This window comes from Salmo salar, chromosome ssa10, assembly GCF_905237065.1.
Source record: "Salmo salar chromosome ssa10, Ssal_v3.1, whole genome shotgun sequence".
Lineage (NCBI taxonomy): Eukaryota > Metazoa > Chordata > Actinopteri > Salmoniformes > Salmonidae > Salmo > Salmo salar.
Genome location: NC_059451.1, coordinates 72682146 through 72697870, shown reverse-complemented (window position 1 = coordinate 72697870; position 15725 = coordinate 72682146). Strand labels below are relative to the sequence as shown.

Sequence of the window (15725 nt, the reverse complement as noted above, 5' to 3'; positions counted from 1 at the left end):
GTGCAATTACACCAACAAGGGGGAAAATACGCATATATTGACTAACGACGTGTATTAAATCGCCAGCCTCTAGCGCCTTAGATATCCGTGAAGAGGCAGATGATGTCACCGAGGGGGGGTAACCTTGCCTTGCCTGCTCTCCTTGTGTCTCTCTCCTGCTCTAAAGCAGATGCTGTTGAGCCTCTGATGTCGATGGCCTATTGTTTATCTGAGAGGCTGCTCCCAGTGCTTACTCTCCGCGTTTGTCAGGCGAGGGGGGGGAGCTGCTGCTGCGGTAGGAAGAGTCCTGGGGGGGACGGCTAATGCCGTATGAGCCACACGGCGACAGCCTCAAACGAGCCACTGAATCAATACTAGAGGGAGAGGAGGAAGAAGGGCGGGGGACATAGGAGAGGGGAGGATGGGATGAGGAGGATGAGAACCAGCTTGTCGCTATCTCTCAGCTCCCCCGCAGCAACCGCCACAGGGTGAACTGTGAGTTAAGCCGAAATCGCACAGAGAAATGCTGTCAACTGCGTCAAAATGTGTATGCGCGAGAGAGCGTCAATCGACGTACACTGCCTAGCGCGTGCCAACTTTATTGTCATGCCAATCCATAATAAACAGTTGTATTTGTTATGTTCGCTATGTAGCCCTTGTGTGTTCCTTTTGACTAACCTTGTACGTCCTATGGTAGCGTCCGTACCTGCCTGTGTGAGGAGAGTTGTAGCTAATACACCCGAGAAGGTTATAAAGAATTTAGCGAGTCTCGTTCTTTCTACATAACAGTATTCTCTTTTGAAATCTGAGTTTCTCGAGTTTTCCAACCGTGAAATGAATGCCTGCGATTGAAATCCACACAGATGGGCATAGCGTAATTTTTTTTTAAACAAACATGTATTGTTGGCACTGGCAGTTAAACTTATCAACACTAAATTGACACTCTTTAACTATACATGTCACAATTCCAGATGTAACAATGCATAGTCTATTTTCTGGCAATTTATTTGCTCATTTGACAAGCATTGCCTTATAAACAACCAAGTCTTGTTCTTCTACATACAGTAAACAGTATTCTCTTGAGTCCTTGAGTATTCCAGCCATAGCCTGCCTAGCCTATATGCGATCGAAATCAACACAGGTAGGCTGCAATTGTTTTCAAATATATAGCCTATTTGACTGATAAACCTTAGCTTACAGCCCAATACATTTTAAACTATATCTTTAGTCTACTTAGCATAGGGAAGATGATAATGATTCCTCTCATTCCTTTTCTACAAAGGACACATGCAATTTATCTGCTTATTTTACCAGCATTGCTCTGCGTAGATGTGAGAAAAATAGACTTGCTTTCTAATTTGACACGCTATGATGCCATAGACGCTCACTGCCCGTCTGTTTTCTCTCATTCAGTCATATGCATTCTATTTCCAGCGTGAGCACGTTCGTTCGCGTACTGTGTTGTCACACCATGGCAGTGGGGGTGATGGAATGCGCGAGAGTACGCGAGCACACCTGCGGCGAAATGCCTCCTGGCAACGTTCGCTGCCAGGAAATCACGGCCATTTGAATACGCTGCTGCGAGCCTGACCAGGGCCATTAGCGGGGGAATAAATGACCAGCCCGGCGCTAGCCACCCTTGGGATCCTCTCTGTTGATGTATTTCCCGATAAAACTCCAGATACTCCGGAGCCCTGATTTATTCATGGCCGTTAAAGAGGTTGGAAGTAAGTGGCTTGCAGATAGCACCTCCTCACTCAGTATCAGGATGGGGGTGCGTTGCTTTTATCCCTTCCTCCGGAATCGGATAGGTTTGTAAGTGACTGTAAGCAACTCTGTGGATGCGCCATGTGTTCTCCCACCCCTGCGCTGAATCATTAAAGGCAGTCTGGTGTGCTGAGTAGTCCTTCACTTTAAACACATTAGCGGCCCTGTGGGGGAAGAGCATGTCGGAGCAGGCGGGCTAGCTGTTCCTGCGCCGGGGAATTGCTCCCGATGAGAGACCTGAAGCTTTTGTGAAATGAGGTTTCAAATCTGTAATGGCTAAGTGCTGCCGGTGGTGATGAAAAAGAGGAGGCGGCTGAGGCAATTTCTCGTCGAGTCGTCGACTGCCTCTGCTTCCTTTCTCCATTACCAAGCGAGTGAAGAGGGAAGAGGAGCAAAGTACTGAGGGTAGACCGGCTCACTGTGAGAACACACAATGAAGCAGACAAGACCCTTGGCCCTCAGAATGCTGATAAGCTAGCTCCAATTGTAGGCGATGGTGTAACTACAATAACCGCCTAATGCACCTCTTTGAAGAATGTCTCTTTTGCATTAATCAATGAATTATTCATCCAAAGAGGGCTTACAGTTCTCATACCAGATGAAGCCTATTTATGGCAGAGGATAAACGAAAACAGAACATCTTGCTTTTCCCCTCCATCTTGGACCTTTTATCGGGACGTCCTACATAAAATATAGGCCGAAGGATTTCAGTGGGTGAGCACACACTTAAACCACTGAACTAGGGTTCATCATGAAATAAATCCCAGCCAACATTTCCTTTTTCCACAAAAAGAAGAAAAAAATCCATACACATTGTTTATCCCTGTATTCCCTTTGCCCAGAGTTCAGTCCTTACCGTCTTCGGTCTCCTGCCAGACAATGCCCTCCAGGTTGACGCTGGTCCCGGGCTCGCAGGGCCCCAGGCACTCGGGATCAGTGGCCAGGGCCACGTCCGTCGTGTTGGACGCCACTGAGCGAGTGCGCACCATGATCTGCTCACAGGGCGAGGCGATGCTTTCGTTGCGGTTGCCCACCGGCGCCAGGAGATGGAGGGGTGGAGGGCTGGGCGTGGAGACCAGAGACTCCATCTGCACCGGGAGAAAGGAGAAATTTTGATTAGAGATAACGTGATAAACAAAGCTGACATCGATATGTTTAATGTGGTCTATGTCCACACAAAGGGGGCCGGCCTACATTACGATAGGCACAACAAAATGTGTAGGGTGGCAAGAAATGATTAGGCTAGATGCTCTAATACAGTGGTAGTCAGTAGCAGTCTTTGCTTGTTGTTGGCAGCAGCTGCGGCATTTCCCCTGCTGTGTCAATGTTGCCCATTGAAGATGAGGGTCATAGAAATTGAAACCCCCCTGCGGTGCCCCCCTCCCCTTCTCTTCAGCATACTGGCTCAGCTGCAGCACTGACAGTGCTGCTTCCCCTTCAGACCTGAGCTCTCAGCCTCTCACAAACCCACTGAACCCGCCTGGATGCCTGGGTTATTTTGAAAGGGAAATTTCATCCTGGGGGAATCTGGATTTGTTTGGATCATGTCCACGGGTCACTCATTGCAACCCACTATTGGGACAAGAGAATCGGCTAGAGTCACCTCATCTAAAGAGCTGGCTTTAGGGGGGGTCTAGCTGGGATACCTTCTTCTCCTGCTGTGTGAGCTAGTCAGCCATATTCAGCGAGCCGTGGTGGAAGTAGTACTCCGCTAGCTTATTTAACCTTGATGGTGGGGATCATTACCATCCTCCATGATTATTATTCATGGCTGAGGACATTTAAGTGCACTGAATCATTAAAACATAAGCTACGGCTGTAATAAAGCACCCTTTTTCCTTTTCTTTTTTCTCAGTTTCTGAAGCCATTTGATTTTGCAAATGTTATTGCTAGTTGTCGCTCACGGTTGCGCGGGGAGCCAACTTGGCAATCTAATTAGTGGTGTTTATTGACTCGCCCCACACATGAAAGTGCAGCATTTAGTAAGAGATCTCTTTTACCGTGAAATCAAACCCAAGCATAGCGGGGAGAACAACAGACTGACATTGCAGTACTAGACTTATGTTCCATACAGTGGTGTTACCAAAACCAAAACACCAAAGAAGACAGAAAACAGTGCAGTAGATCAATCCATACGTTGTGAGAAACGTCAACAATGAGCGTATACTTTATGTAATGAGGTCTTCCTATTTACTTAACAGTAGCTGCCATTCCGTGAGGTAAGTGAAAATATGTACAAGTAAGACTACTCCTAAAATTACACCCATCGTATGAATGCTATTTCAACAAGAGTATTGATGGGACTTTAGGGAGAATTGTTTAAGACATTGCAATTGTTTGGTGTTTACTTACAATGCAGTGAGGAAGGTGCATGTACGGTGGCAGGTGGCCTAACGGTTAGAGCATTGTGCTAGTAACTGAAAGGTGTCTAGTTCGAATCCTGAGCCGACAAAGGTGAAAAATCTTCCAATGTGCCCTTGAGCAAGGCACTTAACTCTAATTTCTCCAGGGTCACCGGTGATAATGGCTGAACCTGGCCGTGACACCACTCTCCGAGGGTGTCTTAGTGGGAGTTGGATATGAACAACACATTTCCAACTCACACGTGTATAACACACACTTGTACATGTGTGAAATAAGACAAATATAAGCACCCACCAAATGATTATCATCACAAGCGGAGACTCCCTAATCCACTTCAGTCAACCTGGTTTCAATTTACAGCCTTTGGGAAAAGCCTGTGTGTTAAGCGCTTCAAGAGAAAGGTTGAACACACGATAATACTGCTTGGAGAAACCAGGCGAAGGTCGCGCTGTGACGGATTCCTGATTCCAGACGCCAACATAATAAATCCTGGAGCTAGCCAAGGAGGAGCTGATGGGGCCGTTTCACACTGCTGAAACGCAGGGCTAATCAACGAGGATGTGTTCAATCAAGGCCAATCCGCAGATGGCCTCCCTCACCACTGTAGAGAGAAAATAGGGCTGGCCCTTTGTTCCCACCACTTTCCCGGGGGGGGGGGGCAACGACCTGTGAACAAACAACGCAATAAGCCCTGGAGCTAGTGGAGCAGGGTGCTGAAAACTACTGGGGCAGTCAGTCAACCGAACCACCTAGTAAACATACCTCTGTCTGTATTAATGGAAATCATAGCCAGTATCCGCAGCACTCATTTCTCGAGAACGTACGCCCTTATCGTAGGCAAACCCCTGTGACGGCACTGCTTACGTTGTCAACTTTTCAGAGCACACCTGTTATTTAGGGATTGTGTAGTACTGTTTGTACTCTAGAGGCTAAAGTGATGTCAAGGTTGACTTGTATGTTTGGAAGGTGGTGTGTAGGCTACAGTGAGTTGTCATGAGCTTCGGCCTAATTTACACAACAACAGATGTGCTGCGAGTATGCGAGTACTGATGAGCTTGACTCTACATCATACCCTCATTAGGCTCCAAACAAACCCCCCATGACAGCGTTGCTTACTGACTGGCGAGCCTAATTAATTGGAATAAAAACCAACCCGTCTTGCTGTGTATGGTAAAATACAACACAATTGAAGAAGAGGCAAACACTAACTCCACAAAATTTGAAGCGTCTTAAAGCATTGTATTAAAGGAGATTTTTGTGAATACAAGCCATTATCTGAGTGACAGAAAATACCTATGTTGAAAAGAACACTTCACACTAACGTGGGGGGGAGTTTGACACGCTGCCACCACGGAAGGGGCAACGATACGCGCGTGTCGGCGATAAAACCACCATTAATGACTTCTACACCTAGGTGGTGGATGACATGAGGTATTTACATAACCGCTTCTGTTTGACTCTTCCAGGTGGCAGCCCACTCGGCAAAGAGGCTCTATTGTGAGCGAGCATTCGAGAAAGGGCAGTTGTAGAAACTAGAGAGAGGGGTGTAGGCGAGGACGGTCACAAAAGGACTTTTTAGGGGCCGTTTGTTGGGATTGTTACTCTCGCCGCGTGTTTCGGCGGTAAGCAACAAGCTCCCTAATGAATTGAGCCGAGAGAAGTGGAGCTTTTAATTGGAGCGGCAGGCAGCAGCAGCTGGTGCCTCCAGCAGCCCAGGGAGCTCTGGGACCGCCTCTTAAAGGCCCTTGTCGTCAAGGATATCATTGAGCCCTCTGAATATCAGAGATGGCGCTGGAGATGACTGCGGAGTGCATCATATAGATTGGGTTGGGGGGGGAGGGTACATTTGAAATGCATTTGGATAGTCTTGTCTTTTCAGAATTTACATAGTGATTGTTGCTGTGGCGCTACTGTAATTGAGCCAGTCGCGGATGTTGTTTCAGCAAGGCTGGCAGGCTGACACACAAGAAGGGCTCGTCTATGATTAGCATCCAAGAGAGCACTACTTCATCAGTCAAAGCCAAATCCTCCAGTCTGGGGAAACTCCTGTGGTTGTGTGATCACTCACTCAGTGGTTGTCCTTCGATGCTAAATTCAATGTCTCTCTCTCGTTCGCTCCATCACCGTGCTGGTCACGACTGCAGCTCCCTGGATTTACAGTCTGGCTGCTAAAAAAAAAAAATCTGACGACCACACTGTTTGCGAGGGCTCTGTGTGGAGTCACGCTCTCTCATTCCGGGGCCTGGCGAGAACCGCACCGTCTGAGTGACTCATCACCCCACACCTTGCAGGGAAAGAGTTCATTCTGCCAATTCTGAGATGAGCAAGACTTCACTCTCTCCACCTTTATAAAGCCTACAGAATCACAGGGCGAATTGCTCAAACCTAAACCTGTTGCCCTTCAGAACCTGAAGACTGAGCCCACTGTAAAGCTACAGTCATATCTCCCTGTTTAATCAGGCTGAGGAGAAGTAAGTGAGCCCATGGCCTCAGACCGGATTACTGGGGGATTACAGTCAGGGCATCGTGCTCAGCCACCTGTCCTCCTTGTGCTGCTCTCATGAAACTGATGCTTGTAAAGACAAACCACATTTTTCAATGCCAGAGGCTCAGAACACAGTTGAGTATTTATTTGCTGTTGTCGGCTAACAAGACAATGCGTATGGAAAAACAAGCTAGATCTTATCATAAGCTAACGGCTAACGCTTATTTGCAAGTGTAGGCTCCACAGAGAAGAAAGCGAACCTGAAAACAGTAGTGGTCGAAGAGGAATTCTTCCAACCGTCGACCAAAAGCATGCTTACATACCCTAGCGTCAGATCATTCCAAACCAAAGATGCTTACGACTGGAGGGAGAGACCACCAAACACAAACCGAAAGCTTAAGTGGAGACACCAGGAAAAGACTGCCAAACAGAAACCCTGCCTATGCATACACTTTTTCTTTGCAAAAAAGAAGGGAGGCCCAGTCTCTAGCCGGGGAAAGCAGAAATCTAAATGGATACAAAACCTCAGTGGTAGCTCCAGCCCGAAGCCTACAACAAAAACATCCACTATTCCTGGACCGGTTTCTCCTTTTGTGGGCTCAAGTTCACTATTAGTGGTCGTTTTTCTCTGCAAAGTATTCACTTCGCCAAGCCTGCGCGCACACACACACACACACACACACACACACACACACACACACACACACACACACACACACACACACACACACACACACACACACACACACACACACACACACACACACACACACACACACACACACACACACACACACACACACACACACACACACACACACACACCATGTGCTTTGTCCACACCCTGCAACTGGGACTCTGAAGATGTAAACGGATTGCGTCTGTCCAACGACAGACAGTTTAATCCCAAACATAAACCATTTATGGGCTTCTTTTTACTGTTCAACATATGATTTAAGTATTGCAAATCCAAATTGTTGCAGTGTGCCATGTTTACGTAAAGACTGCTGTGGAGATGTAGGCCTACTAGGTAAAAAGCATTTGAGATTGATCGAAAAGTTAAATCATTTTGTGCCCTTAATAGGCATAGGTTCCAATAGAACCACATCGCTGTTCAGTTGGTAAATATTGTCTTTATATCAATATACAGCTGCACGAAGCAAATTAGGCCATACCAAAATGGGAAAAAGTGAACAGCCCTTTACTTTATAAGCCTTTTAAGGGGTAACACCCGTGCTCATGACTGTTTTTCCACATGTCATTTTGCTGGCTGCAAAAGACCAGACCCTCGGTCTGCTAAGCCCCTGGGCATTATCTTAAGGGTCCCCACAATCCAGTGGTCTGGAAAGCATCAAACAACCATATCCACTTTCACCCTGGCAGAGTGAGGAGAATCAATGTTCCCTTAGACAGCCTTTCAGAGGCGGAAAACAATCACTCAAAAACAAGGGGAAGGGGGGAAAAGAGGTATGGAAAAGGTCTGCGGCAGAAGACGACTGGTATAATAGGAATGGAACCCCCCCCACGGAACACAAAATTAGGTTTTGGCAGGCGAGTGTGTTACAGCCTCAATTCCATCGAGTTCCCAGAACATTCCTCTGCGCCCCCACGCCCTCCTTTCCGCTGCCGGGTAAGTGTTTCAGGTTCAGGAACAGATCCCTGAGGCCCCCGGGTGGGTGATGTCACCTTCCCAACATCCCTCTCGGAGGGGGGTGACCCGTCCCTGCTGGGGAGGTCGGAGTCAGGCAGTGGTGAGGGAGCAGAGTTCAGGCCGTGTCAAGAGTCTCCAGTAACATCAGGGGAGGGAAAATACATCTGCCATACAAGTCCCCCTTCGTCATAATGACAGGGGAGAGAAGTGCCCTTTGCCTAGAAACAAAAACAGAGAGAGCGATGGAGGAAAACGATAGGGATACCGCAATATTATTTTGGACACTATTATATCGATGGACAGGTGAGATATTACAAAAAGCCTGCGTCAACATTTATGCTAAGTATTAGAAACTAAAAAAAGGAAAATAAATTACTTGACGCAAATTAGAAGTGAACAAGAATAGGGAAATAAGCAACAATTCTCAATAACTTCTTTGAGAATACATTTGTCTTGGTCCACTGGCCTCAAGGCTAATGTGAACTGATTGGAGGCCTTCTCCATGTTTTTACAGGCTTAAATTCAAATCAGTCACACACCTTTCACCGTACCATGACCTTCCCCTTCTCTGACCCCACCATTAACTGATGCACCTGTTGACATAAACGTGGCAACGTGCCTGGGATACCTTACTACCAGAATGCTAAGTAACACTAATATATTCAAGGACCTTACTTTTCTTCCCCGCCTCGAGGACAGTATTTTAAACACCTAACTGAAAAGAGACACCTCACTTAATCTTTGTAAAGGTGTAGAAATAGCATGGCATGGAGAGATCAAAGTGCATCTTTCATCAATCACTCGCAACCTTTCAACTTAACCCTGTTGGTGTTGACAAAGTTGAACTAATGTCACGCTATGTTTAGACGGACCTCTCTCTAAGCAGCCTTTCAGGTTAGGAGCTCTAATCCCAACTATGTAAACAAGCAGGCAGTGAGGACTTAAAAGTTCAGGCAATTCAAAGAGGATGACTTCCAGGCATCCTCTTTTGATCTAGACATTCCCAAACGGCCTTTGTCACTTTGATGCAGATCATGAAAAGGCTTGATAATGTTCCCTTTTCTGAAACTGGCAGAAAAAGCAAGACTTCTCTTCACCAAGTATAACAGTCACGGTATTAAAAAACAAATAAAGACCTTGGACTATGACTTCTCCCCATAAAAGCAACACTTTCACACCACCAGTCATAACAGTCATTGGCCTAATGGACTTTTTTTGTTTTTTTTGGAGGGGCGGTGGGTGTTGACGCCCTGGGTAACTAAGTGTGTCAACTGACTTTAGCTTCGTAGCCTAAAGTCCACCATTGAACCAAAACCCAGGAGGTGGAAGACCGTGCAAAAACAAAAAAGGACTGTGTTCGAGTTGGCATGCCGAACGGCTTCCCTGTGCATGTCAAACATTATAAATGTAGGTTACATCCTTTTAACGAGCTTGCCTCCAGATCAAAGGTTACCACAATTTATTCACTGCACTAGCAGTACCAGAGTTTCGAAAATCTAGGGGGGCGGCCATTTCACACAGACGCTGTCCTTTGCAGGACACAGTGCAATTAATCACTGTGCTGTGGTGATACTGTGTAAATCTGTGCCCATTACCCAACATGCCTCCCTTCACCCACACTGGGTCCACTGAGCATGCCCACACCAGCACTTGGGGGAGAAGTGATGAGTCATGCACAGATGATAGGACTAGAGGACTGCTCAACACCTGACACACTGACATAGCTCCTATTTGACACGATTCACACAGCCACTCAACATGACTCCAAATAGCATTTGACAAACACACAACCCAGAGATCTGGACAGGACAGATTCAAACTAATATCATGGGGTGTCCGATCTCTAAAACAGACTTCGACCACGGAACATTACCAGAAGTAGCATACTTTGCATTTCTCATATGCCCAGAAACAACAGTCAATACTGTTACCGCCATTGATCCTCCGATAAGAAGAGTCTAAATATTGATATCTCAGTGTCAGAGGAATCCATATGGTCAGAAGCCTAGACAGTGGTCTGTAAAACCCACTACTTTCCTAACAAGTCTGCGCAGAAAGGGGAATGAGCAGTCCGTGTTAATGTTGTGAGTGGTTACACAGTTGATGTTGAGCTAGCCGGCACCAGGCCAGAACATTCTGAAGAAGGCCATACCACGGGGGCCGTAAAACAAATCGGGCACTAACTGCCCTTGCCTATAATTAGAGAGGAGGATTGATTGAAAATCTGATTCATGGAAACCCAAAGCTGCCTGTAATTTGAGTTTCCCTGGGCCCTGGTAGCCGCTCTGGTGACCACACTGGAGGCACCAAATTGAGTGGTCGGGATAGTCTGCTCCAAGCACTCTCAACCAGCCTTCCAAGCACTCTCAACCAGCCTTCCAAGCACTCTCAACCAGCCTTCCAAGCACTCTCAACCAGCCTTCCAAGACACTCTCAACCAGCTTTGCCCCCTCCCTAGTCTCTCATGGAACAGGCCTAACAGCGCTGTCAAAACAAAACGACACAGGAGAGAGAACGCCTGCCAGTTTCCTGTGACCAAATGTGGTCTTTTTAAATGACATGCTGCGTTGTCTGGACTGAAAACCTCAGAGAGACAGAGAAGTGGAAAATGACTAAACGCTAGCATGAGAAAAAAACGTCATGAAAAAAAAGAAGAAGAAGAAAACCAGCAAAAGCCCACAGAGTCGAAAGTGAAAAGCAGCGATGGGGGGGTTTCTGTTTGTCTCCAAGCAACTCTCTAAGCCCAAGAACAAGCCTCAAACTGAAGAGAGAGGAAGAGAGAGAGGAGAGAAGAAAAAACAACAAAAGACAACCAACACATTAATAGCCCCACTGAGTAAACCAGGCATGGCTACACTGAACCCTCCCCCTTGTAACCTAGATTCATGGAGGAGGCAGTTTATTCATAATTGCCTGGTGTCTCATTAGAGGACAGAAAACATCTTCAAGAAAAGATGCTGCTTGCCAGCATATGGCTGCCAGCTAAAAGTACGCCTCCTCAAACATGCATCCCACAATTACATGGCCTTTGACCATTTTTTTCTCTCCTTCCCCTTTGAGAGGAATGAAACCAAACTGCCATGTTTTCTCAGGCACTCTGTAACTGATGATGAAAGTGACTTAAAATGGGACTGCAGAAACAGCACAGAGAGACTGCCATGTTTAAAAAGGCATGGTTTAACAGAAACATAGTTCCCGTTATCCCACAAAAGACTTGGAAGCCCCATTTGTTCAACAGGCCTTTTGTGAGGTAATGATTGAGACTCCCCAGTTGACGTTTAGTATGTGAGCGTGGGAGAGCTTGCTGCGGGTGAAAGCAAGACACACCACAGAAAGTGACTGGTAAGGGAAGGTGTGAGAGATTTGCGGGCAGAAATGGCTGACAGAGTCGTGCAGTCCAGGGCGCTACAGAAACCTTTGTTTTACAGTTCACACGCAGAGCCTCCTGCTAGTCAACAGCAAGAGCTGAGCCCTGGCTAATTCAAATCACACCACCTCCCACATTGAAAGACAAAGGGTCAACATCCACTTCAACAGACCCCTTTAACCATTATTGACACAACTCAAAGAGGAGTCTAATGAGAGAGTTGGACATTCATTAAAACTGCCACGGCAAAGTAGATTTTAAAAGGCAAACGGTATCACAATAAGTCCGATTCTAAATACCTAGCCATCAAATATTCTTTCCAATATGTAGCAACGTATTATTTCTACTATGCACAAAAGGGGCGACAGGTTGCTTAGCGGTTAGAGCATTGGGCCTGTAACCGAAAGGTGAAAAATCTGGCGATGTGCTCTTGAGCAAGGCACTTAACCCTAATTTGCTCCAGGGGCGCCACAAAACTATGGCTGACCATAGAAAATTTCACTGTGACAATAAAACATGTTTTTTTTTTTTACTTGGTAAGTAGCATTGTTCAATGACTACGAAGAACTGGTATTCTTCAGTGACCCATTTTATGCTGAGGGGAGGAGGGTGGGTTCACCAAACAGCCCCCCCCCCCACCAAGGGAGAGGCAGATTGAGGCGGTGCCTTCAGACAGCTCGGAGAATCCAGCCTCCCTCCCTCATCTCCGGGCCCTTAGCAACAGCCTCAGCCAGCTATTCACCTGTTGCTAAGAGGAAAGAGACTACGCCAAGCCCTCACACATCCTAACAACATCAACGAGGCAGTGAAACCAAAATAGAACCGTTACTGTACCGAACTAAATGAAACACAATCAAATCAAAGTCTCCGGCCTTTTAAATCAAGCAGCTCTTGAGAAAGGGAAACTAGGCCAAGACAATAAAAAAATAAACAATTCAATAAAGAGGCCAATTTGATATTCGCAGTGATTCTATGGTAAACAAAAGCAGCTTTGATTTAAAAGAGAATAATCGTTGGCAAGGCCTTACCTGAAGAGGCCATTCACTGGATTCCTGCTGCCACAGAAGGTGCTTAACAAAAGAGATGCCTTTCTTTACTGCCTGTGGCGATGACAATTCAATTGTAGTTGTGTGTGTGTGTGTGTGTGTGTCTGTGTGTGTGTGTGTGTGTGTGTGTGTGTGTGTGTGCACACGAAAGAGCGAGACAGGGAGTGTGTGAGAGAGATAGTGGCTGTGAGGAAGCAAGGACTGGTGGTAACCCCGACAACACCTGTACTTTGCAAGCAGCCAATAGCCTGGTCTCGACAATTCAGCAGAGGCCTCGACTGAGTAGGAGGCACTTGACAACAGAGCGGGGGAGGGGGGGGGGGCATTGTTCAATGTTGAGCTACAGAAGGCCTATAGCCAGTGGCTGAACCAAAAATTACTGTCAATTATAGATCACATGGCCAATTACTGGTTCAACAAAACAATTGAACGCAGCGGCTTGTTAGTGAGACAACGCTAGCCCTAGACATTATGCAATTAAACCGTTATTATCACTGCGGCTAGGAATAGTCATTACGACAGCTCTCGTTTGCTCTAATGCATTCAACTGTACGAAGCTACCGTCGTCAATTTCTGCTACTCTTGGGTGTCTCTGTGGTTAGGCGGCTAGGCATTTTAGCCTCTTCTCTGTGGGTTGAGGCTGCATGATTGGAGAGACAGCCTAGAAGCACACTCGGCTAACACAGACATCAGACAACAATGGGCTCTGTTCAGAGTTGAAAGCCGAGGCACCGAAGCACAGCGCAGGCTGCCTGATTACGAGTGTGCACTCAGGCAACAACAAAAAAACAACATTAAAAAAAACGAGGAAATGGAAGCAAACCCTTGATTTAATGCTCTCGGCCCCCCGGCTAAACGGCGTTGTTGCAGGACTCGAGTTTTCACGAGACATTGTCGACGCCTACATTATGCCCGTTTAAAAAGAACGTGGAAAAGGCGCTGTGTGTGCAGGGCAGGGGAGTCACCAGCTACTCCGCCGAGCGTACAAAGGCAGTGTCTCTACTTACTGAGAGGCTATGCTCTTTGGTTTAGCCTGCCGTTTAGGTTACATTTCCCTTTGCTCGCCCTAGTTTCAGCCTTGATGGATCGCTGCCAGCTCCACCTCCGATGCCTCTTTGCTTTTGAGCCCATGCGTGAAAAAAGAATCAGAGAAAGGGAGGGAGGACAGAGTACAAGAGAGGGAGCGAGAGAGAGAGAGTAAGTAGACACACTGAGAAGTGTTTGTGTTCCCTGAGAACACAGCCCGGACTACTGGGTGTAATATGACCAGAGACAGCGGGGAGGAAAAGCTTTTCTACAGACGGCATAACAAGCAAAATAGTGTTTCACGGAGAGAGTAGAGGGTGAGAGAAAGGGGGGAGAGAGAGGGAGAGAGAGGCGGAGGGAGGGGGAGAGAGAGAGGGAGGGGAGAGAGAGAGGGAGAGAGAGAGAGGGGGAGAGAGAGGGAGAGAGATAGAGAGGGGGAGAGAGATAGAGAGAGGGGGAGGGAGGGAGAGAGGGAGGGAGGGAGTAGAGAGGGAGGGCGGGGGAGAGAGGGAGGGGGAGAGAGAGAGGGAAGGGAGAAGGAGAGAGGGGGAGAGGGAGAGAGGGAGGGGGAGAAAGGGAATGGGAGCGAGAGAGTGAGAAAGAGCCAGAGTGAGTGAGCGAGAGGGGGAGAGAGAAAGCCTTCCGGCTTATCAGTATTCAGGGACAGGAGCCTGCATGAAACCAGAAGGTAGCAAAGCAAGCTGAAAAAGACCTTAGATTGCCTGATAACTGAACTAGAGTTTCACGAATGGCTTGACGTCTTTATTCAGTTCATACGGAAGGGCATACAAGGCTTTGTGCACAGCAACTCTGACTACATATGCAGAGAGAGGAAAAAATAGTTGACACCCCTTCTGCCTCCCACTTGCCTGTCTCTTTCCTCTCGAGGAGAGCCAATTGAGAATTTGCTGCTACCTGAGAGAGTTAGTGCTTGGGGGAACTGGCAGCTCAGTGGTGTATTAAGAAAAGGGACACGGTTGACTACAGCAGTACCTTCCTGTCTGAGAACTGTCTGGCTGGCTGGAACCCAGCAGGTTTTTGCTCCTCTATTCTCTGGTCGTAACACAAGCCTAGCTGATGACCTCCCTCCCCTCCCCTCGCCTGCCTGTTGCCCTACCCCTCCCCCTTCAACTCGGACGGTGGCTGGCTGGCTTGGGGCCTCTGCCTGGTATTGTGTGCTGGTGGTAATGGGAGGAGACCAAACTCAAAAGGGCCCCCCAACGACCCCCCAAAAGCATGGCCACTTGAAATCTTCACACATCCCGTTCACAAGGGTGTAATTTCACAGTAGTTCCGATCTCCGTACTGTACAACATCCTTTTCCCCACACCGAGTAGCAAAATGAACAGAGCACTTACATTTTCAGATGAGCTGGAGATTCTTGATAAAAAAATTAAAAAAATTAAAACTCTATGAAAGGGTTGTTAGCTCTGTTGCCGGGGAGTTAATTAAGCCAAAGGAATGCCAGTCACACGCAGTGCGCCTCAGTCAAGCCCCATCCCAAAAACACAACTCCCAGGCTTTCCTTGAACAAATCCAGATGGTAGATGGGTAGACTGAGAAAAACAACATGGCTGCTGCTGGAGCGGTGAAGTAGTAGTAGTAGTAAACAGTTCCGGGACACCAAACTGAGAGGCCAATCTGCTGCTCTCACCCGACCGGTCTCCCCGCGACATGTTTCAACAAAGTCCCATCTGTGCTGTGGAAAATACCGGAAATCCCCCTTGCACCCTCCCTTCCCTCCCTCTTCCCTCTCTCCCTACTTCCCGCCTCGTCTCCTCCCTCCCTACCTCCCTCCCCTCCTGACCTCCGGGCCATTCCACCAGAGCGGTATTTATTACAATAATAATCCAACATTCTTGTCAAGGTCACCCACCGGAGAGCTCAGTCAGAGGGGCGGGCCGGGCCTTGGAGCACAAAGATCCAGATAAGCAGTGCAGAGCCTCTGTCGATCGCTCCCCCCCTCTCTTCTCTCTCTGTCCACTGCTTAGTCATGCCCTTATCTCTGCAGCCCTGAGACAGCCCGCTGAGCCCTCGACA

General features: G+C 47.5%; 1 protein-coding gene across 7 annotated transcripts in view; it reads right to left on the bottom strand.

The window, feature by feature from the left end:
* Positions 1-15725, bottom strand: part of znf609a (zinc finger protein 609a) — a 198516-nt gene that overhangs the window by 26807 nt on the left and 155984 nt on the right. For 4 of the 7 annotated variants that reach the window (XM_014123959.2, XM_014123962.2, XM_014123966.2 and 1 more), the window contains one exon: positions 2603-2834. In XM_014123959.2, coding sequence (XP_013979434.1) covers positions 2603-2834 — 232 coding nt within the window. Of the gene's footprint in view, positions 1-2602; positions 2835-12641; positions 13621-13666; positions 13961-15043; positions 15429-15725 lie in introns of those variants that run through there. The other 3 variants (XM_014123960.2, XM_014123963.2, XM_014123961.2) reach the window with 3 other exon arrangements.